Source organism: Syngnathus typhle, linkage group LG13, assembly GCF_033458585.1.
Source record: "Syngnathus typhle isolate RoL2023-S1 ecotype Sweden linkage group LG13, RoL_Styp_1.0, whole genome shotgun sequence".
Classification (NCBI taxonomy): Eukaryota; Metazoa; Chordata; class Actinopteri; order Syngnathiformes; family Syngnathidae; genus Syngnathus; species Syngnathus typhle.
This window is the reverse complement of record NC_083750.1, coordinates 5278870-5302475: the sequence shown is the minus strand read 5'-3', so window position 1 is coordinate 5302475 and position 23606 is coordinate 5278870. Positions and strand designations below refer to the sequence as shown.

At 39.1% G+C, this 23606-nt stretch overlaps 1 protein-coding gene across 1 annotated transcript in view; it reads left to right on the top strand.

Annotated features, from left to right (window-relative positions):
- Positions 1-23606, top strand: part of astn1 (astrotactin 1) — a 140336-nt gene that overhangs the window by 111756 nt on the left and 4974 nt on the right. The window contains exons 18-23 of the mRNA XM_061295914.1: positions 12141-12418; positions 13956-14089; positions 14656-14807; positions 20404-20539; positions 21941-22041; positions 22705-22888. Coding sequence (XP_061151898.1) covers positions 12141-12418; positions 13956-14089; positions 14656-14807; positions 20404-20539; positions 21941-22041; positions 22705-22888 — 985 coding nt within the window. The remainder of the gene's footprint in view (positions 1-12140; positions 12419-13955; positions 14090-14655; positions 14808-20403; positions 20540-21940; positions 22042-22704; positions 22889-23606) is intronic.

Sequence of the window (23606 nt, the reverse complement as noted above, 5' to 3'; positions counted from 1 at the left end):
TCGTTCTCTGCCTGGCTCTTTATTTTGCTTCTCTTCGTACTTGTACATAACTTGCCTCATACCACCTGTTGTGAGTTATGAGATACTTTCCAATCGCGAGCTAATGGTAGATCATGTTTGGATTTTAATAATATATCGCATTTGTAGTTTTCTCTCTGAAGTCTGCCCAAGATACCTCAGCAGATAGCTCAAAATCAGTGTACATTCATGGCTAATGATGTCCACAAATTGCAATTATTTGGTACCAAAATATACTGTATGTGGACATCTTTACTGATGTCCGCTTCAACCTCTGAAAATTTCACAATTAGCGTCTTCAGGGTTCAATTTTGAGATAATGACAAAATTAGCAGTCTATGTAAAGTTTCCCTTATGTTTCTCTTTCATAAGGCTCCAAGGTATGAACACAATTTATTTCAAAAGGCGTGATAATGGCTTTTTCCTCATAGAAGCTCCCATTTAATGTCAGTAAGACCCCACATGTTGCGTCAATCGAAATTATAATTTGTAGAAATGAGCAAAGCTGTTCACATAAATTTGGATAACAATTGGTCACTATTTTCAGACATTAAGTGATAACAGAATGTGACAATGCAAGCCAGGAAACAATATTACAATGTTTGTCTCTTTCCTTCTATGACATAGTCAGTCTGATAGTATGCGGAAAAGCAGTTCCCGTCCCGAAATAAAATGTTACTAATGTCGCCACAAAGAAACCCATGATTGGTCGACAAACCCTTGTCCGACCAAATTCATATCGGTTGAGCAATCGCTAATGTCAGTTTTGCAGGAAGAAAATGACTTCGGATTAAACCTTTATTATGGGTATGAGAGTGGCATAAATAAAATCAATCATAAAATTAAAATATAAAGAATGTTAGTTGAACATAAGCTAAATAGTTAATAATTATTTCAGTTTTTATTATTTTCAGTGATTAAAGAGGTACTGTAGTCTTATTATGAGCAATACTCTAGAATGGATCGTGCCGTTTCTGCTTCTCCATTTCCTCAGTTTGTTTGGGTGAGGCAAATGGTTGAGCACTCCACAATGAAGGTCAATGCTGTGTCCGATAAAAGTTACTCTCTCCTAAAACTTTTTCTCCCCTGCGGTCTCTGTGTAATCTCAGTGTGAGGAAAATGCCAGCTGCCAGTCTCATTCACAGAGATATGGACCGAGCCCTAAACGCACCTGCTTACCCACGGCAGAATAACAGTGAGCGAGAAATATATGTAGATTATAAAATGGAGGCAAGCTTTCAGATGATAATATTTGAGCACCGGGCTGGCAGGTCCCAGAGAAACTAGAACCAGGTGTTGTTGTTTTTTTGACATGCACACGTGTGTGCGTGTGTGTGTGTGCATGCGTGTGGGTGCCAGAAAATGTGCTGTCAAGTCCTCAGTGTAACTCCCACTTGGCAGGACAAAACAAATGGCATTTTCTATAGATTTTTGGCAGACAAGTCCCACTACAACCATCTTATATCGTATTACCAACAGCCTGAGATGCGCAACTTGATCTTTATCTGTTAAAAAAAAAATCCCCTGGCGTAAACGACCTTTTACAGTCCTTATCTTTCAGTGTCATTTTTTTCCCCTGTGTGTGTGTGTGTGTGTGTGTGTGCGTGTGTGTGTTTTCCTGAAGAAATTCAGCAAATATCCTCAAACCCTGAAGGGGAGCAATTTCTGGAGGATTCACTATGGTAAGCATGTCCAAGGTGATAGCACTCAAGTGGTACTAAGATTGGGAGGACTGCAACTGTTTTTTAATCAAAAATCGAGCAAAGACCTTCAGGCTATGTTGAAGTAATCGGCCTGCAAAAATATAATCAGCATAAATATGTTGTCAGTCAAAGTTTACTCTCGAGGAAGGAAACATTCTCCATTTTTCTCCATTCTTCATTTTTCTGTAAGTGTAAGTTATTAAAGGAAAACAAATCGTATAAAAGAATGTGCATATTTCCCATGTCTCAATATTGTATTTATTTTGCGGAAATCCTTGTGTAAGAGCGGCGGTTATTTGTAAATTAACATGCTGTGGATAATGCCACGGGGAAAATATTCTGCATATTTAGCAGAAAGTCATATTCCTCCTATATTGAAAAAAATGCACATTAAATGTATATGAGGGACATAAAACAGAATGTAAAATTTTATTTCTTGTATTTAATGCCGGGGCATAAATTTTGGAGCACAAAGAGAAGGTCATCAGTTAAAGAAGGCTTTTTTGCTGCCGTTGACTTTTCAGGGCAGTAGCATAACTTTAGCGATAATGGTCCTTCTGACCTAGAGATGCTTTTTGACAACCACAAGCACTCTCCTTTATTTTGGTTTGTTTGATTTTTTTATTAGGAGTTCACAAAATGTACTGTTTGTTTTATAGGATGTTTTTTGGTGGTCACAGTTGAGATTTTGGGCTTGGGTGTTGAAGCTTATAATGTCCCTCTCACTTGCCTTACTGAATGTGCATGGCCCCCAGAGGCAGCATAAAATAGAAACACTTTCAGTTTGCAACAACATATTCACTCGATTATTTTTATTTGAATCTACAAATACATAATGTACTGCAAGACAGCTTTTTCAGCCAATAGGATCGTCTTGAATTCACACGCGACTTGTATGTCAAAGGGCATTTTGTTGCTGAGGTGAGTCCCCACCTACTGCTCCTTGCCAGTTTTCTGCAAAGCAAACCTTGGTTCATTTTAATAGGGAAGAAATTGCGTCACGATCACTCGGAGCTTGTGAACCATTCTACAAAGTCAACTATATTGTCAATTCGACATCATTAATTGTCTTTCGATGAGAATCTTTATTAGAAATGTTTTACATGTGTACTCAAAATGGTATATGGTAGGTAGCAAATATACCTCTTTCGTTTATTGATTTGTTTCACGTAGACAAGTGAACGGCCATTACTGTTGTGGCTAGGTGGGTGGGGAATTATCTTTAATTTAGTGTTGGGTGTGCTGTGGTTGACTCATCCTTTATGGCGGGACTATAAACGTGAATATTTATGTATTCCATTATGACTGTGCTGTAAATAGGCCTCGAGAGAATTCTCTAACGAATGTCTTGTTTCTTTTCAGATGATTCAATTGAATCATTTAACAGTCCCACAAGGGAAGTTATAGTGTGTGTATGGGGAGTGGGGGAATCTGACAGTGGTCTGCAAATGAACAAGCCTCTCTCTTGCAAACACTTCCATCTATCCAGCTATTTTTAGAACACTTTTCTTCAGTAGGGTTGTGGGTGAGCAGGAACCTATCCAAGCTGACTTTGGTCAAGGAGTACACCCTAGACTAGTTCCCAGTCACTCACACATAATCACGATTCATGCTTCCATGGGAAGTAATATTTAATTAACCTAATGTGTGTTGTGTAATGTGGGACAAAGCCATTGAAGAAAATGCACTTTTTAACGTTAGAGTTTGGTTGATACTAGTGGCAGCTAATGGGAACTGCATCTCTGGGGGTTACTGAAGCAGTGGTCAGCGGCCTTCTTCAGCAAACAAAGCATGTCTTCGGAGCCCACCATGCTTCAAATACTGCTTTAAACATAAAGCGCCTATCAAGGCTTACTGAGCTTGTCAGATATTGCGAGATATCTCAGTGATAATATCTGCATGCTTGGCAGGTGGATTGGATTCAGCAGGATAAGGCTGAGTCAAGGGTTTTATTTTGAAAGGCTGAGTGTGAAAGTTAGTAAAGTATACCAGAAAGCAAGGTTATGGGGTGTAATTACTACTCAAAAGTATCAAAATATGTGCACTCTTTTAACTTGTTTCCTTATTTTTTCATGTGAATCATGAATATTGGACCCCCCAGCCCCCATGTCACATGTCAAAACAGGTCTTAAAATCCATGTCTCAAAAGCAGGTCTAATCGGCTTTATTGGCACTCTGCTGGGGGCTAATTACAGTGGCCTGGCGTTATGAGCAAACAGCTCCAGGGTGGTTATTTTGGTGCAAATATTCATAACTTTTAATTGGTTTGAGAAATTAAGGCCTGTTTGTTACTCAGCTCTACTTAATCCATCTACAAAAGTTGTAAACTTACACGAAAACATTTTTGAAATTACCTCACTCATAACCAAAGTTTAAAAATACTTAAAAGTGGGAAATTTATATACAAAATATGTAGTGGCTAACAAAAATATTCCTAGATATCCCAGAGTAAAACGCACACTGTGATTTCACCACTGTGGCAACAAAAGATGACTAACCCCTAGCTTCAGCCATGAGCCCCCAATTGTTCGTCAGTGATATGAAAGTACATGATGTAAACCTCAGACAGAGTGCATCACATGTACCGCTGTGCCTGTGCAAAGTACTAAACTGATGCAAGAACAGCTTTTAACGATCACATCATATCTTAAACTCAAACGGAGACAGGGTAATTTCTTGGCCAGGGGGTTTTCAAATTTGAGTCCCTTCTCAGGAGGCCACTGTGCAGGGTGCAAATCATTACTATTCTGCGAATGAGGCAACAAAAAATGATCTTGGCAAAAAATGCTCATATTTGTGGTTTTGAGGGTCTTACTTTTCCCACGCTGTTACAGCACCCTTTTCTTCCTTTTATTATTCTAAGAATTGTCCTCAAAACCAATGTCAACCATCCATTGATTTTCTACAACGCTTATCCTCACCAGGGCTGCAATTGGGCATGACACCAGGCAACAATCAGGGCACACCCTGAACTGGTCAGCAGCCAATCACATGGCACAACCAGACAAATCATTCACCCCTAGGGACAATTTAGACTCTCAAAATTAATTCATAAAGAATTCATTTAAATCTGGTGTGGAATCTAACCATTGAAAATTTGTTTTCCTTAATTCAGCAAAGGGGCTTCTGGTTTACCTTCTGCTTTACTGCATCTATTTTTGTTTGTATTTTATTTTTGTTGCACATCACATGGAAAAGCAGGCCACTCGCATGTAGGCATGCAAGGAGAGATCAGAGTGAGCGAGATGGGATGTGTTGCACGCTTGGGCTGAGCGTCAGTACACTGTTGTGAAAATAAAGTAATTCTGGCAGCACCATCTATACACACACACACGTCAATCCAAAATACTTATTTCTAAATTGTTTTCACTTTTACAGAAACAAGTACAGTAATTCTTTAACTGCCATTGTCAATTTTACTCAAACACGCATAAAGCTCTTTTTTTTTTTTTCTTAAATCATGCTGGGGAATACTCCGGCACGCCCGTGACACTCATGAGGATAAAGTGGTTCAGAAAATGGATTTATGTGGATTGTATGCAGTGATGTCATTTGTATCCAGATTTGTCATATTCTTATGACAGGAGAAATAAAGCCAGACAAGACAAATATTTTGAGTACTCTCCTTTATTTTTTCATATTAACTTTTTTTTATCTTTTTATTATCTGATGTCTTTGGCATACCTTTGTCAAAATACCACAAGAATCAATAATTACAGCATCTCGCCTCTGACTGTATAGACTACCGGGCAAATGATGAAAATGGAATTTGTTACAATGACGACTCGAGGTGAACGTAGTTTGAAGCAAGCAGATTCTTTTTGCGCAAGTGAAACCTACAGTGTGGGGGTGGGGGTCACTGAATATGATGACTAAATTAAACTTAGTGTAGCGAATGAGCGTATTTGGACCTATTGTTAAACACAAATATCACCCAATCCCAAATCTTTAGCATGACCTGGCATTGAACATGAATAGTCGACTGCTCATGTTTAACAAGACTTCTTTGCGATATCCAACCAATCTTTTCGTTTGTACCACTCCGCTTGAGTGGTAGTATCAAACCGTTTAGACCCAACGTTTTTTATTCATTACCTCCTGCTTTGATCGAAAATCCAATTTATAAAATTGTTTAAGTTTCAAAATATAATCCGCCATTAGTCAGGCCAGGCAAGCGGGAAAAAAACAACAAATGATCGATGGCCGACCTTGACCCGATAACTTGCAGCAACTTTTTGCCTGAGCATTTAGCCTTGAGGCCTGCAGCTAATGAATCATTCCCCTTACAGTGAGGCTGGAGAACTGCAAGCCTCGGACATCACCCCTTTCTCTGCTGTTTGACATTGCACAGGTTAATAAAGTTCTTGAGATTTTTTTCATACAAACCCATGTATGTATTGAGTTCATATGCCAAAAGTCGTACAAATAAAAAAACACTGTATATATACTTTTTTTAAATTATATATTTAATTTTCCTTTCAATGATGTCAGGTGAGGCTCAGCCTCACCTGCTTCCACTTACATTACTGGTCCTAACCAAATGCCCAAGCCCCCTCATCTGGCTCCTCTCCTGCGTAGGACTTTGAGTTCCTCCAGGATGACCATCTCACCCTATCTGTAAAGGAAAAGCCGGACACACTCAGGCGGATATTCTTGTTAGCTGCTTGTGTCCAAGGTCTCATTATTTCAGTCATAGCTCACCCACAGTTCATGACCAGGTGCGGCTAGGAAGATAGATCGAGCCGCAAATCAAGAGCTCCACCTTCCGGCTCAGCTCTTGCTTCATGACAGATACAGTCTGCATTGCTGCAGATGATCCACCGACCCACCCGTCGATCTCCTGCTCCATCTTCCCCTTCCTTGTCAAGAAGACCCCGAGATGAACTCGTCCAACTTGAACTCAATCACTTCAGGTAGACTTTCAATCCTAACCTGATTTTTATCTCAACTGCTTCACACTTGGCTACAAACCAGTGAAAGTTGGAGCTCCATCCATCTATCCATCCATCCATCCATCCTCTTCCGCTTATCCGGGGTCAGGTTGTGGGGGCAGCAGCTTTAGGAGCGACTCCCAGACTTCCCTCTCCCCAGCCACTTTGTCCAGCTCATCCCGGGGTATCACAAGGCGTTCCCAGGCCAGCTGAGAGACATAGTCTCTCCAGCGCGTCCTGGGTCGTCCACGGGGTCTCGTGCCGGTGGGACATGCCCGGAGAGGCGTCCAGGAGGCATCCTGGTGAACCCTCACTGGGAACGAATCCGACTTACTGCTGTAAATGCGGACCAAAGTCTGGCATAATTGATACAGGGACCGAACCGCCCTTATCAGTTGGTTCGGCACCCCGTACTCCCGAAGCACCCTCCACAGAACTTCCCAAGGGACACGGTTGAACGCCTTCTCCAAGTCCACAAAACATATGTGGACTGGTTGACCGAACTCCCATGCACCCTCGAGGATCCTGCCGAGGGTATAGAGCTGGTCCACTGTTCCACGGCCTGAACAAAAATCACACTGCTCCTTCTGAATCCGAGATTCGACCTCCTGACGGACCCTCCCCTGAATAGACCTGACCAGGGAGGCTGAGGAGTGTGATTCCTCTGTAGTTGGAACACAAGTTGGAGCTCATGTCTTGCTAAAGTAAACATTACCATATCATCTGCAAAACGCAAAGCTGCAGGACAGAGGCCACCAAACTGGAATCCCCGAATGCCTTCGCTACGCCTAGAAATTCTGTCCATAAATGTTATGAACGGAATCTGTGACAAAGAATCATCTTGGTGCAATCCGACCTTCACAAAACTCTGATACTGGTTGAACAGGAATAACCCCATATCAGGGGGTTCGGTACTCCGTACTCCTGATGCACCTTGGAACTTGAGGGACATGGCCAATCAAATTATCATGATCATTGCCGTGAAACAATTGAAACTTTGTATGACAACTATGCCAAACCATGTCACACTTCATATAATGATTAGAACAAGTTCAAGTGTTATTTAAAAGCTGTGGGTGTTTTTATAATAAGAACAATCTAAATAACTTTGGTATGTGGGGAAAAAAAACAATGACAGTAGACCTATTAAAACATAAAATGTTAAACAGGATTACCGACAGTGGAGAGTTGCCCTTAAAATATTTGTCAGTCAGAAAAAGAGCTGCCCGGGTTAATCATTTTGCAGAGTTCACAATGCATCGTGCAAACGCACGCAACATACGCATATTGTTTATCTGTTTCGTACATGGATTCCTTTTTATTGGTAGTAATTATTTTTTCATTTTCTTCCTCCACAGACATTATCCCTCCAAATCTAAGCATTTAAAATACAAATTTCTCATCTCACTGCTTTCCAATTTACTAAGCTGCTGGCTGCTTTGATTTCTGACATTCGGGCAACAGCAGGGGCTCATGATTACATTCCATAACCATATAATGTTCAACTCAGTCCAAACACAATCAAAAGGTTAGTGTGTTTTTCCTTGCTTCAGTTTGCTGAATTGAACATGCACGTGGATTTGGTCCAAAAGCTGCTGCCAATCCAGTGATGCACTAGCAGCACCTAGTGGCATAAAATCCAACTGAAGTTACAAGAAAAAATACACCCACCTGAATATGTACTGGGTTAAAAGAAACCACAGAGAAAGGAACTTTAGAATTTTGGATCACCATCTTAGACATTGATCATGCACAACGATACTTGGTGATTTATTTTCTGAAAGAAACTGCATCTGGTCTGAAGAGCAATGGAAACAGAGACATGAATGCATAAGACAAGAAAGAAGCCTTTTGCTGGAAAAAAAGAAAAGGCTTTTATCCTTTTCAAAAATGGATGGTTGCATGTCTTCTGATCTCTTTCCACTCTGTTTTTCCTCTCTCCCCTATCCAACGCAATGTGAAAGCATTGTGCAAGTAGGAGATATGACTCAAGTCTGTGCGATAGATGAACTTGTGTTCTCTCTTATTGCAGTGTGTGGGAAGAAGGAATGAATGGAGAGCTATTATGTGAATCAGAAAAGCTCTTAGCACCATCAGAAATGTGCCATCCACCAGATACAGGAATGTCTAGAAAAGCCCCAAATTCCATGACACTTAATATTGGACACTCACGCACGTACACTCACACAAACGCACACAGAAAACAATGCCCCATGGTTGGTGTCCTGCAGTTTAGAGAAGATTAGTTGCCAGACGTTATCATAAATTACTTTCCTCACTTTGCTTCTGTGGTAGAAAATATATAAAATTATTAACCGCAATGACTAGATGCTTAATCTTAACCATTACGCCAACAGAAATGGAGGACCATTGCTTTATCAGCTACAGAGCTGCTTATCTGCTGCCTGAAGCATATACCCTGCATTCCTTTGAGAGGAACTCAGCGGACCAAAATAAAAGGCTTATTTTATCACTTTTGGTTAGTTTCCTGTTTGAGTTCATGCGTTTCATCAAATAGAATTCTATGTCTCGGTGTCAGCATAGATAGATAGTCAATCTGTTCCAATACAGAAAAGAAAAAAAAATCTGCTTCAAATATATATATATATATATATTATATATATATATATTATATATATATATATATGAAGCGGATTTTATACAGATTTTGCCATAAACAAGAGTGACTGATCCCCCAGAGTCACGAATGGTCATGCAAAAATCCGTTACTGAGTGCTTCTGAGACGCTGCATTGTTACAGATCCGGTGATTTTAATTTATGATTAAGCAGTGATGGCTAGTTTATTGATTGAATTAAAGGGGACTGTTGGACCTTGGCGAAGGTATGCGCTTGACTGAGTGCCATTCTAGTTTGAAGAAGCGATCCATTTTCTGCTGCCACTGCAGCTTTTATGTTGGATGTCAGTAGACTTTAACAAAAGTGCCTGTTGGTCAGATATCTTTAAAAACCTCTGCTCCAGCATAAGGCCAATGAATGAATCTAAGGCTGTTCAGACATAAAGGCTGTGTGTACAAAGAAAAATAAAATTGCTGACTTAAAGATTATTAAAAGTAAGTTTTCCACCCACATGCCAAATACCACCACCATGACAAAGATGAAACTAATGCCTACTGGATTTAATACCTGCATCATAGCTTTAAAAAAAAAAAAAAAACTAGTCTGATAGCAGTTAGCATATAGATGATTCACTTACTCTATACACTGTCTCTACAATGGCGCCAAAGCAAAAATAATCCTGAAGAACTTGAAATTTAAACCGCCAAAGTTGACCACAATCTGTTTTGTCATTGTGGTTTACTTCCAACTTGCTCTATTGTTTTTAATTACCCATAGGACCCAATTATAAATGACTTTGGGCATTTCTAATTGGCGTACAAGTGTACGCATCGTTAACAACAATACATATCTGTCGGCAAGCATTTCTTTGTTGACACTTGACAAACCCAGTGAGGAACGTTTAGAGGGAGGGAGAATAGAACTTGCATGCATGCAGCTAACTAAGAGACTTTCCACGTTCTTCTTTTATTATTGTTGGCATTTGGTGGGTTGGTTGGTTGGTTGCTGGGCGGGTTGGTTGGTTGGTTGGTTGGTTGGTTGGTTGGTTGGTTGGTTGGTTGGTTGGTTGGTTGGTTAACTTATTTTTGCTTGCTTGCTTGCTTGGTTAACTTATTTTTGGTTGGTTGGGTAGTCGGTCGGTTTGTTGGTTAAAACTTATTTTTGCTTAGCCAAAACGCTCTGGCCTTTTTTACCTCACTTGTGTTTGTCTCTGGAGTCCTTTTATATGCTGTGGACTATTCATGATTCAGAGTGCACTAACACATGCAATATCATGCCAATGCAAATCAACACACAACATGTGAGCTGGATTCTTGATGCCACTCACCCTCGATCAGACCTCATTTACCTACACAGCCATCTGACTGGTGAGAATGTATCAGTCAAGTGGTCCCGGTGGCCTCATTGCAAGGTCCATTTTCTGCATGTTTATCTGGTCAAGGACAGGCTCATTCAGGATGCACGCACACTGAGACATTGCATGACACGCACACACTGATGCAAACAAATGTGGCTTTGGCATGAATTTCTATTTTAGATTGTTGGAACTCCTGTGTGGGAAACATCAAAAGGTCTTTTTTGCATGATTATTTGGCTCCAGTAATAAAAGTGCTCTAACCACTGTATGAAGTCTGCACAGTTTGAAAATGTCATATTAATGCCCCCCAGTGGTTATATGAAAAAGAGCTCCATTTGATGCTGGTTGAAATGGATTCACTTAAATAAGCTTTTCAAACTCTCATAATGTGGTCGTTGGAAGTTCAGTGATTTTCGAGAAATCCTAGGAATAATTATTTTCCTTTAAAGGTAAAGTGTTGTGGCGGCTCGGTGGCGCAAAAACATTAAATGCACGAGATAAGGAAAGCTCTCATTCTTATAAAGTTGTTTCATTGGCTCTAAAACTGAAGTTGTATCAATTAAACATTCTGTGTTTAAATACAACCAAGCAATTTTACGAGCCTGTAATTAGAATAATGACAATGTATGCAAAACATTATGTGATCAAAGCTGTTTTACCTCTGCCTCCAGAAATTCCACTTCCGAGACAAAGTGATATCAGAAATAATCTTGGGAATAACAAATCAAATTTCCCGGAATTAAAGCATTGCAAACACAGTTTTGCATTGGACATTATGACATCTAGATTATTACATGTATTAAAAAGTGAAAGATATGAAAATATATGGTATAAATATGTAAATATATAAATAATACATGATTTGGGGGGGTTTCTTGAAGACCTTAATGTCGATTACATCATTCACACCCAATGCTACATTGCCTGGGGCTTAAGTTAGATGTGTTGAAAATACAAAATTCCAATGAATGTATACTATTTCCTTGTTTAAAAGAGATAATTCACTTTCTTCGTCCAAATGATTTCCTTGCAGGAACTGAATTGCGCTTTATTACGCCCAAATATTTACAGTACCACTTCACCATTCTTCTTGTGATGTAGATGAGCTAAAAGTCTCCAAATGGGAGCAGTGCAGTAAATGCAGAAGTGCATTCATGCTTTGGAGATTTGCCAAGATACTATAAAAGACAGATATTTTATGTCAGTTCAGATTTATTAATTCCCAATGTTTCTTGCCTCATTCCAAAAATCTGCTAACCATTGACTCTATCTCTCTAGTCGATAGTTTGGGGGTTTGAGGGGCTAGTTAAAAATATTAGTGAATCAATGAATCAGCATTACTCAGTGGTGTAGCTTTAAAATGAAGGATTAGAATGGATTACCACTATTGTACCCCCCCCCTCCACACACGCACACACACTCACACCCACACCCACACACACACACACAGCGGTTCAAAATGTTTTTACCAATGTCATTATAAACAAAGAAAGTTTTGAAGCCTCGTGAAGCTATACTCCAGCTGATTAACTTTATTTATTGTGTCTATTTAGGTAACTCACCCTCTGAGGAATCAGAGGAGCATGACAAGGAGCCTAGGACTTTGACCTACCCTGCATATATTGCCAGTTTGCTGGACGCAGGAGCCAAGCGGATGGCAGCCGGTGTCCGGATGGATTGCACCAGCCAGGGCCAGTGCCCTCGTTCTTGCCATCTCTGCCATATGAGTCCAAGGGCGGCTCAAGGACGACAGCAGTCCGAGCCTGTGCTATTGCAAATCACCAAGGCAGCTCCCATTTATGAATTGGTGTCCAACAATGAGACATATCAGGTGCGTTGAAGATTGTTTTTAAGGTGTATATAGATCCTCACCAAAGAGGAGAATAGGCCCTAATTCATTCCTCATTAGGGATATTAAATATGTTTATGCAGCTAGACAGAAACTAGACAGAGCACATTTTTCCAAAGTCACAGAAGTCTGGCAGTGATTTCAGTTTATTTATTTTCAAACATGTCGAGAGGCCTCTTTCTACGGAAGAGGATTAGGGCCAGTGAAGAAAAAAAAACGAGGGGTGACAGGATTCTGACTTTTTTTCAGAATTCCGACTTTAAAGTCAGAATTCTGAGAATAAAGTCAGAATTCTGAGAAAAAATGTCAGAATCCTGTCACCCCTCGTTTTATTTTTCTTCACTGGCCCTAATCCTCTTCCGTATCTTTCAGTCCAGTGTGACGAAACGATCAAATTTCTTGACACTTGTCTAGAGAATTAGTCGCATAGTTTTGACGGTCCTGTCATTTGTGTACATTTCATGCACTGACTGGTCTTTCCCTTGCTGCTTCTCGTTCAGCTCATTCATGTGCGCCAGAGTGAAAGCTATAGCTGAAAGCTAATCTGTGTCACTCCGATCAGTAAAAGCATCAACGTCAAGTTTCTACCAGTAAAAAAAGGGGGAAGGAAAAAAAAAAAACTACAAAATTACTACAGCTAATCGCTGCAACTTCAGGCTTAAACATTTCCACCAATTATAAGATTGATACATTGATGAGTTCTCCTTCAACTCTCAAAATCTCATTCAGAAATACGTATGTTCCAGAAACTTCCTTCTTGAGCATCAGAGTTTACTCAACCAACATCACACCGAGCTTTGTTTTTGTGTTCCGACAACATCAATATTTTAAGTCGATACTCCAGCAAAAGTAAATGTCATGATAGTGCAACGTATGCTCCTGGGGTGTCGGCATACTGGTATTGACAAAGGTTAACTGGAGGTTGTTGGTGTTGTGCAGGAGGAAGAATAAATGCATAAAATATATTTCTATTGAATTTAAAAAAGGGCCGTGTCACCATCATGAATCTTTCAAGAGAACCTCTGTGAAGAGATTTACATTCCATGGTTAAAGTGACGGTTGCTGTGATGTTTTAGAATGAATAAAGGTGCCTCAGTGACATTTGAATTTAAAAAGCACATTAAATAGTAACACATGACTGTACTTTTCTCAAGACGAGCATTTGAATGAAGATTTTAAACCAGAAACGATTGAAGGAATTCTCATTAAGTTTTAATCAAATAATATATGATAAAAATTCTAAAAATTAATTAAAAAATGTATTATAAGAATTAAAAATTGAAAACAAAATCGGTTTGCTGCATATAGTTGTCACGATGAGGCATATTATAAAAATCTATTTCATCAAAATAAGAGCAATGCAGTCTGCAAATCCTTGAAAAATGTGATAATATTCAGGGTATTACTTGCATTCTATACTTAATACCCAACTATATCAATAATTAAATTGGTATAAAATTCAATTTCCCAATCATGCTTCTGTTTACACACTTGTCATTGTTTCTTTGTCTTTTCACAGGCTCTTCAAGAGGCAATGATGAGCATGCTGTGGTGTTCAGGGAGGGGTGACGTGATTGATGACTGGTGCCGGTGTGATTCCAGTGCCTTTGGCGCAGATGGACTCCCCACCTGTGCACCTCTTCCACAACCAATGTATGCAATCAAAACATAGTAAACAATTTTAAACTATAAGTCAAAGTACTATTAAATGATCAGACTATTATCTTCTATTATATATTAACCTGCCATGGTACTGACACCCACTGAACTGTGAGCACAGCAAAAGTATTATAAGTGACAAATGAGGGTGTCAGTACCTCATGTCAATTTTTACACCTCAGTAAATTATTGTTTCCTCCAGTCATATCTAACGGTCAATCATTTTTTACGTGGGACATTAAGAATGGACATAATTAGAATGAAACTCGTCAAATCGAATGCTAATCAATATGATTTTGTGGACAGAGTCACATCTTACGTCAGCCTGAACAAATAATCTACAATTTTGAAACAGTCAAATTTGACCTGAACATGATGTAAGGGTCAAATGAATTTATGTATTTCAAGTAAGTTGAGAACTGCGGGAAGAAAAGTCATTTTAAGATGCAGGAGCAAAGTTGGAATAATGTATCGTTCCTGTCAGCTTTCACTGAGTGTTCTTTTTTTGAGCTATTGTGTTTCACCAAGAAGTCATGCTCATGATTTTTACTCGTTTCCAGGCTGAAACTATCTTACACTTATGAGCCGAGTAGCTCATTGCTCATCATGGAATGGAACCACACAGAACCACCAATTGGTGTGCGGATCATTGATTACCTCATTAGCCAAGAGAAGGTGACTGAGAGGACTGACCACTCGAAAGTTGAGACAGGTATTTATTTAAATTTAGAACAGTTCACATTCTGAGACCTACTTAGTTCAACTTTCTCCAGACTAGCTATTGCAATTTTACAGAGAAATAAATGCAAACTTTTTGGGGTGTATTTTTTTATGTTCAACAGGCCATATTTCACAGTAATCAAATTTGTAAATAAAATGACACAATATAATCATTATTACAATATCCATACTTTTGGTAACATTTTTGTTTGGTGGTGTGAGGGGATTTTTTTTTTTTTTTTTAAGATTTAGAAATACTCCAGGGTGCTGTTGTTTTTAAGAAATCCACAAGATGGTAGTCATTAGTAACAATATTAAGGATTCATGTTTTTTTTTTCCTTTGACCGAAACTATTTTATTGTATTTTGTTTTTGTGTGACAAAGATAAAGTCAGCAATACATACAATAATATATATATATATATATATTTATTTATTTTTGTCGCCATATTTATAGTACACAACGTTGTCAACTGACGTCATTTTATTTGCACTTGCATTCAATGCATTATGCAGCGAGCATTGCTGTAGGAGATGATCGATTACTTTTGGTGAACACACCCTGATGTGAACATAGAGGCAAAGGTGTCTGGTTGTGTGGATGCTCAAAGAGGAAAGCGAGGGGGTGAACAGACCACCAAGGAATGGGGTGATAGACAGAGCAAAAAGAAAATCAAAGACAGGCAAGATTGAAAAGGCCTGAAAGCACACTGAGCAGTATGGTTTTGATTTCAGCTGTGTTTCGTCTCGGAATATCACACTCACATAAACCAATGGACATTTCTCCTCAAGTTCTCCTTTGCTGTGTTTCATTCTTTTGTGCTTTTTATGCTCCTCTCAAGCTTCCTCTAATCTCCTGGTCCTCCTGTCCCATTGATTTGTCAAAAGTTTGAAATGCTGGCATGTTTTATATTTAGTTTCCCCTCTTTCTAACCTCTCTGTTGCTTACCATATGGTCGTTTCCTCAAAACTATATTCTTTCCCTCGTTGACCTTCAAGGCTTTATTAACATGAACAGTAGGGTAAAAAAAAAAGGTCGACCATAAAATTATACAATATACCGTACAATTAGTCATCAGTCAAAACTGATTCCACTAAACTAAATATAAAATAAAATGACTAAAATGGGAATAAGAATTAATAATACAAAAAAAAAATCATGTTTAGCGTTGACATAATTTTTACAGATAAACCTATTAAATAAGTGTCAATGCTCAACTCAACTGTCCCTTTAAGCACAGACTTTTTTTTTTATTCTCATTTTGACACCACTAAAAGTACTGGTTAAATTATGATAGAATACACACTTTTTTGGGAGCTTAAGATCAGGGGATGCTTTGAGAATAATTGTCAATTTGTTTTGTATATGTGAAGCCCTTCAAGGCTGCTTGTGATTTAGGGCTATATAAATAAACTTGACTTGACTTGACTACACTGTCTGAAAACAGGATGTTTTGAAGTTTCATCACGAAACTGTTGGCTGTGACCAGTCATGAAATAGTTTAAAGCTTCAGTGTTGGACAGCTGCGTGTTTTGGATTATAACTGTTTGGGTTGTGTTTCACTTGTTATGCAAAACCCGGCAAGAGCTTCCTCATCTGTATAATTTCACATGCAATTGATAGGGGGTAGCCGAAACACTTCAGACACACTTTGAAATGCTCATATCAGAGGAGTACATATGTGAGACAAACAAAAAAGGGAAAGGGAGGTATTGAAATGTGGAGAGAACAAAAGGAGAAAACACAAATGACTTCTTCACTATACATAAATCAACTGCAAAAAAATAAAATATAAAACAGGCATGGCGACAACTTTTATCAATTGGTCCAGTGTAATTTTATCAAATTATAGAACATATTATTGCCCTTCTCAATGTAAAAAAGTTTGATTTATGGTGCAGTAAAGTGGAAGGTCAACAGCTCACATATCAAACAGAATTTTCAAACAAGAGCGTCATTCCATTGCTTTATGAAATATGTCTTTTGTATCAACTTGAGCTCCCACCATCCCATCACTTCCTTCCTTTAACAATATAAGAAAGGTAGACAACAAATTCCAGATGTTATTTAACAAAGAACCGATCTGCCATTTCCATTTATGTTTTTGTGTATGCATGTGCGTGCATTTCCGTACGTGTTGTTTTTTTCTCCTGCCCCTTTTTTTGATCAGCTCATCAAATCAGCGTGTCAGCCTTAGCATTAATTTTCATTGAATTCAGTGCAAACCATGTGACAATGCGAATTTCTTCATAAGCTAAAAGGTTCGTGTCTCTTAATAGAACCTTCCTATCCAGAAAGTGCCCTGCCCACACAGTCAGGAAAGATATGCTTCAATGTGTCTGTTGACACGAGTTAATCCACAACTTAGTAGGGAAATCCTTTTAAAATCAACAAATGTTCTTGACCTTGAATAAAAAGCTCTTAGAACCAGTTTTAATTTTTCTGTTTGGAATTTTCAATCCCTCTTTCCAATTTCCCCCCTTAACTTGGCATTTGCTACTTTCTGTTTTCCATATCGAACAATCTTATGAATACAGATTCCACTGCAAAAACAGATTTATCTTCAAAGCACACCTCCTTTCCATTTAAAAGCAGGGAAAAACAGATTGACTTGAAGGGTCAACATGGATGCACACGCACACACACACACACACACCGCCTGTCCAGGCCTGCACAACTGAACTGACAAAAGCAGGCACAACTTCAAAAGGTGAGAGATCCCAAAACTTCCATAAATCAGTCTCTTGGCAATCCTTGATTTTCCAAACAATCAGACTTGAAGAATGTAAGGGGTAAACATCTCCAGCTGAAGGACAAGTAAAACAGCGTCTCAACTGCTTGTTATCTGTATGTTTCTTGCCCTTTGCATAAAAAAATCCTAAGTTTTTCCACTAAAAATAATACCTGACAATTCAGATTGTGTTCTTATAGCACATTTGTGGGGTAACTAGTTTTAGAGGCTAACTTTCATAAGCTTCAGTTCCTTCAACCCGTTCTCATTTGCTTGCCCTCAGTATAGAACCTTTCATTCCTCACAACAGGTGGTTGTAAAGAAGAAGCCATTTTTCTTTTAAATGACTGCTTACAGTTGAAGAATAAATATTCTCAGTCATAAAATAAAATTAGTTTAGGACTCGGTTGTACGTTATTCAATATATTTTAACTTCAGTCATCCCCTCTAATCGCTGTTAGAACCATAAAACTGTTGGGCATGATAAGTGGCGCGCTGGCTGTACAAAAGAATCGGTGCGTCTATGCCTATAGCAATAAATTTGAAAAATCTGTCTAATATCATACTTTTATGACTACATTTATCCCCCAGACTGAAGCATTGATGCCCAATCAGTTGCTATCAGAGATAAAAATCCAGTTTGTCTCTTGGAGATTTCGGCACTTTTTCTAGATAGACAAACTTTTCATTTCCCAAATGAGTCTTCCAGTGTCGTCTTTGGATAAGCTCCTGGGCTTATAGTGCAAAACTAAATAAAGGGTCATATTTCTCACATTGTGGGTAAAGCAGCATGTTACACCAAATGACGGAAAATATAGTTCACTATGTTTTGAACATTCTTGTTTGTCTTGCCAATAAGTTTATGTTACAATTTTACAGTACCTTCAAGGGACCCAAGGACTCGTAATTGTAACTCATCGAGGCAATTGAAATGCATCTACAGTCCGGAGACGTGCATGTGTTTTTGTCTTTCCCATTACTGAAGAACAACATCACAGATTGCATTTTTCGTATTAGAAGGAATTGTCTTATTCCTGTTGACCAAAGTGCTTTACACATTTAAATAAAAGTTGAGAACATACACGTTTACCATATGGCCAAATATTTCATACATTTCCCAAATATGGAACAGCATTTATCTCAATACCAAAATGCAGGCCTACATTATGCATGTCTGGTACCGTTTGGTGCTGATCCAAATTAGGACAGTTTATAGTATTATAATTTGGGATTCATAATGGTTGCTGTATTGTAGAGGATGATGCTAGAATAAAAAACAAGAACTTTTCTTCCAGGTTCATTTGTCAATCTGCGGTTTAGTCCTGTTATTCACACTGACTATGTGTACACAAAAGAAAGAGACCACACACTTGGATTTATTGTGATGAAAATCATTCCGTTTTTATTTAGATCAGAAACTCCATAAATTATGAATCTTGAACAATCGGATTTATCTACCTGCTGTTTATATAGAATCAAGAGCATGACAAGAAACCAAGTATAAAATGTTGTTACAAAATAGCATTATTTCTGCAACTAGAGAAATGTTTTTGTTTCTCTGTATGATTTTTATTCCCCTGGTGTTGAGGCTTGCCTATAAATGCCATGGCAGCACATTGTGTTGTTCACGGTATTACAGGTCTTCTTTGATTGAAGCACACTGTGCTCTGCATTGTGTTCCTCTGACCACCCACATGAAGCTTTCATCTCGGTATGACAGTGCACATTGGGGTTCCTCATATTGTTCATTGAGCTGCTCGCTGTTGTTCAGCTACTTCAAACTGACACAAATGAAGGCATATGTTGTGATTGGCAACATTTCAAATGAGCCAGAGAGAAAGTGCTTGTGGTTATTCTTATTCATTAGGACACTGAGCCCATTGCAAGCGGACTGCTCCGTTTGTTTATTTCTCCTCTCAACACTTTGTGGCGTAAATAGTTGGATTTTCCACACAAACTCAAGTTTGTGCAGTCCTAACCAAGTGTTGTTGAATGAACTGATGAAGGCTTCTCGAGAGGCGAAAGGCGAAATGTCAGAACAGTCCAGTTGCGATCGATCAGTGCCCTGAGAAGGCCAAACAAAAGTTCATGTGTCAAATTAATTTTTGTCCAATCACATTTCAACGTTTATGTGTTGCCAGGTAAATGTAACATGCCCAAGGCCTTGAGAATCCAGAGTGCTGCCGTTGAACACACACGCACTCACAGATACGCACATGGGCGCATGCGCACACACACACACACACACACACAAACACACACAGTTAAAGCCTTTGGCTCAAACTGGTGTCGGCATTTTGCCATCGTCTGATTGGTTCAATAGTTATGTTTACCGTAATGATTTGTCTAATATGCTCACTAAAGATTGATTTACAGAGGAGAATGATGTCACCTATGATCCAACAATCCATTTTCGGAACCGCATTTCCTCACGGAGCCGCGGCCGTGCCGAAGCTTATCCCATCTGAATCTGGATTGGTTGCCAGGCAATCACAAGGGACAAGCATTGACACTCACAATCACACCTATTGACAATTTGGAGTGGTCTGTCGGCCTACCGTGCATCTTTTTTGGAATGTGGGAGGAGGAAACTCTCATAAATGCGTGGAGAACATGCAAACTCCACACAGGAAGGCCGGTGCAGGACTCAAACCCACAACCTCTGCACTGTGAGGCGGACGTACTAACCAGTGGCGCATTGTGCCGCGCCATGTCAGATATAATTACAAATTAATTTAAAACAGTTTGACTTATCGTGACACAACTTTTATGTGACCCCTGTATCAATTAATGCCACAAGAACTGAAATTCAACAGCTTTGACCAAAACTCAAATCACATTTGTCTCTGTGCTTCAGAAACGCTCCTGAGCTTCGTGGATGATATCTTGTCTGGCGCCAGATCTCCATGTGTGATGTTAGGAGACATTCCAAACCTGCTGTCCTCCTCGGTCAGCATGATCGTCCGCTGTCTGGAGCCTGACACCACATATATGTAAGCTACTCCCTCCTTTTTGTGATCGAGATTGCTCCAAAAATGGTAACGATCACTGAATCACATGGCACAACCATTCATACTTGAATACTGTACATGCTGTACCTAAGGTTTTGGAATGTGGAAGAAAGCTGAAGTATTTGGCGAAAAAAATCCACACAAGTCTAGAAAACACTTACACTACGAACCGAGAGCAAATCCAAATTGATGCATTAGAAGAGGTGCCATCAGGGATTAGTCTGTGCCTTTGTCTGTCATGGGTCATTACAATCTTCAATTTGTTTTTTTTTTCCCCTGGTGGCCTTTTGCTTGTATTAAAGATTGAAAGTTTCAGATGCGGAGTGAATATTCAGTTTGAATTTAATAATGACCAAATTACCTGTGTTGTTTGGCATCCATTGGCAGATTCTCAAGACTCAGATCAGTTTGTTTTCATGTAACTCTAGATTTATTAAATTGTGTTAAAAATGAGGATAATGAAAGTAAAAGTATCAACAATGAGGACATGATCCGTGGGATCATTGGTGCATTTACAAATTGCTCATGCCATTTAGCAAGATACATTACAGTAATTTGGGTTCATTTTAGCAATTCAGAAATTACTTCAAAATGGTCTTTTAATGTACCATTCCCACAAATAGGTGGGAATATAATTCCATATTAATAACAAGGTGATTTTATCAAAAGAGATTTGTTAATGAGTCATGAAAAAATGATTTATTCCATTAAACATTTACACCACATGGGAGTTTACTATCATTAGATGACCAAGACACTGCAAATGCTTTTCTCAGTCTGCACGCACACTTTCTCAGTACACATGCTCACACTTAGGCCACAGACAACTTGCCTGGAGTGAAGTAATACACACATCTCAAAGAGGAAATGAGATGGCGTTTTAGGAGAAGCTGAGGAACGAGTGAGAAAAAGATCGAGAGACAGAGAAACAGAAGAAAATCAGAATACAAGGAATGTTCTGATGTACTGTATTCCGTCTGTTTCCAAGCTCCTCACGTCCTTCAAATCCTAGCACGGCCAAGGCTCCTGCACGCTCGAGTCTGTCTGGCAGCTCGTTGTCACTGAGCCAAGGCCCTGTTTCTTTCCCCTTATATTTTCGAGGGCCCATCCAAATATGGTCTTGTTACAGGAAAGGTTTGTGTGAGAGGCACAGTAAGCACAAGCACATGTTTTAATGATGAAAGTGATGAAACCCATTGATCCAAAATGATTCTTTCAGATTTTCTATGATTCTTTCTCAGGTCTTTGTCCTTAGTTGTGGATGCTATTAGCATTTTAGCCACTGGATAGAGATATAATTCAGAACAATTTGACGTATTTGTGCCTTCCATCCAGAGCATTGATTGAGTTGCAACATAAATGGGTTACCGTATGTCTGTCTAGGTTCCGGCTTTGGGCAGTTGACAACACTGGGCGTCGCTCCAGTCCAAGTGAGGTCACTATTAAAACTCCATGCCCAACTGTGGATGACGTCAAGGCTCAAGGTGAGGAGAGAGACACCAGATAAAGTCACGTCTCACTTGGAGGCACAGGTTCCTTGTTGAGTTTCATGCGGGTGTCAGTTTTTATCATGCGTATGCAAAAATCAATTCCATTCAGTTACTTTTCATGAACTGTGTATCAATATGGGTTGGACAAGTGTATTCAAGTGTTATTAGTCGGTCTGGGATTACATGTTCCAAAACAAACATGGACATTGGGGTGGGTCGTCCTAATTTGTCATGTTCTGTGGCTGATTTACAGTACAAACATTATCTTTGTTGATTACAAACGATGTTAGTCCGCACGGTTCAACAGTTAGCCAGCTGTGGATTTGCTGATTTAACCGAGCTATTACAAAATGGGCCAGCCACTGAATTATGGTACATTCAGCCCATGCTGTTGTCATTTTTATTGCCTGGAAATGATGTGTTTCAAAATACAAATCCTAAATTGGACTGCATTTGTATTTTTCTTGAACAGACTATTGGCATCCAAAAATAAGCATATATCTTGACTGTGGTAAGTGTGTCCAATGAAAAGGGTGGAATAACAGTTTTCTCAGCAAATCTTTAAAATTATCCCAAACGTTTTCTCAATGGTCTGACAGTTGTCATTTTCATCATTGCGTTGCTTGGAAACTGTATCCATTTGTTGTGCCCCTCCAGAAATAGCTGATAAAATCTACAACCTGTTTAATGGCTACACTAGTGGGAAGGAGCAGCAAACAGCATATAACACTCTGATGGACCTTGGTGCTCCAGCGTTGCATCGAGTTCTCTACCACTACAACCAGCGATATGAGAGCTTTGGAGAATTTACCTGGAGGTGTGAGGATGAGCTTGGACCCAGGTAAAATCAGGGTGTATTCCTGCAACAGAAGCAAATCTCCTTATTAACACCCAATGCAAAAAAAAAAATAGAGCCTAAAAAGGGAAGTCATGCTGTAACTGACTTATCTTTATTCAGCAGTTTTAGGATTTTACTTGTATTATTTTCATTTTAAAATAAAGCATCTATGTTTTTCATCAAGTTGCTCAATGGCATTCCTGAGGCTGAAAAAGTTGCCTGAGGAAAAGAGCAAAGGTGTGATGCTGCCCAATTTTACAAACCAAGGAAAATGTGCAGAGTTGTGGGAGGTAAAGAGTGAGAAAGTCAATGAGTCACACAGTGAAGCTATAAAAAGTAGTGGAGGCCAGATTTGACATCTGCATTAAGAGATTATATGGGCATGAATGAGAGGAGTGTGGGGGGAAGCATGAAGAGACAAGGGGAAGAGATAGTGAGGGTGGAGGACGGACGGATTTCTTCCTTGTCGGTTCACTGCTTCTGTTTCTTACCCCAAGTCATGTCATGTTTATTTTGTAGCAGGTTTATTCCTAGTTTTATTTTGTTGCTTTACTTCACGTTCTGTTGTACTTTTTTTTCCCAAAATGTTTCCATTTTTATTCATCCATGCTCCTTCATTTCCTTTTTTTATGAATATTTTCTGAGCTGTTCCCCAATCTTGACTCCCTGATTCCTGTTTGTGACATTAAGGGATTATGATGAGTTTACGGTATAAGAAAAA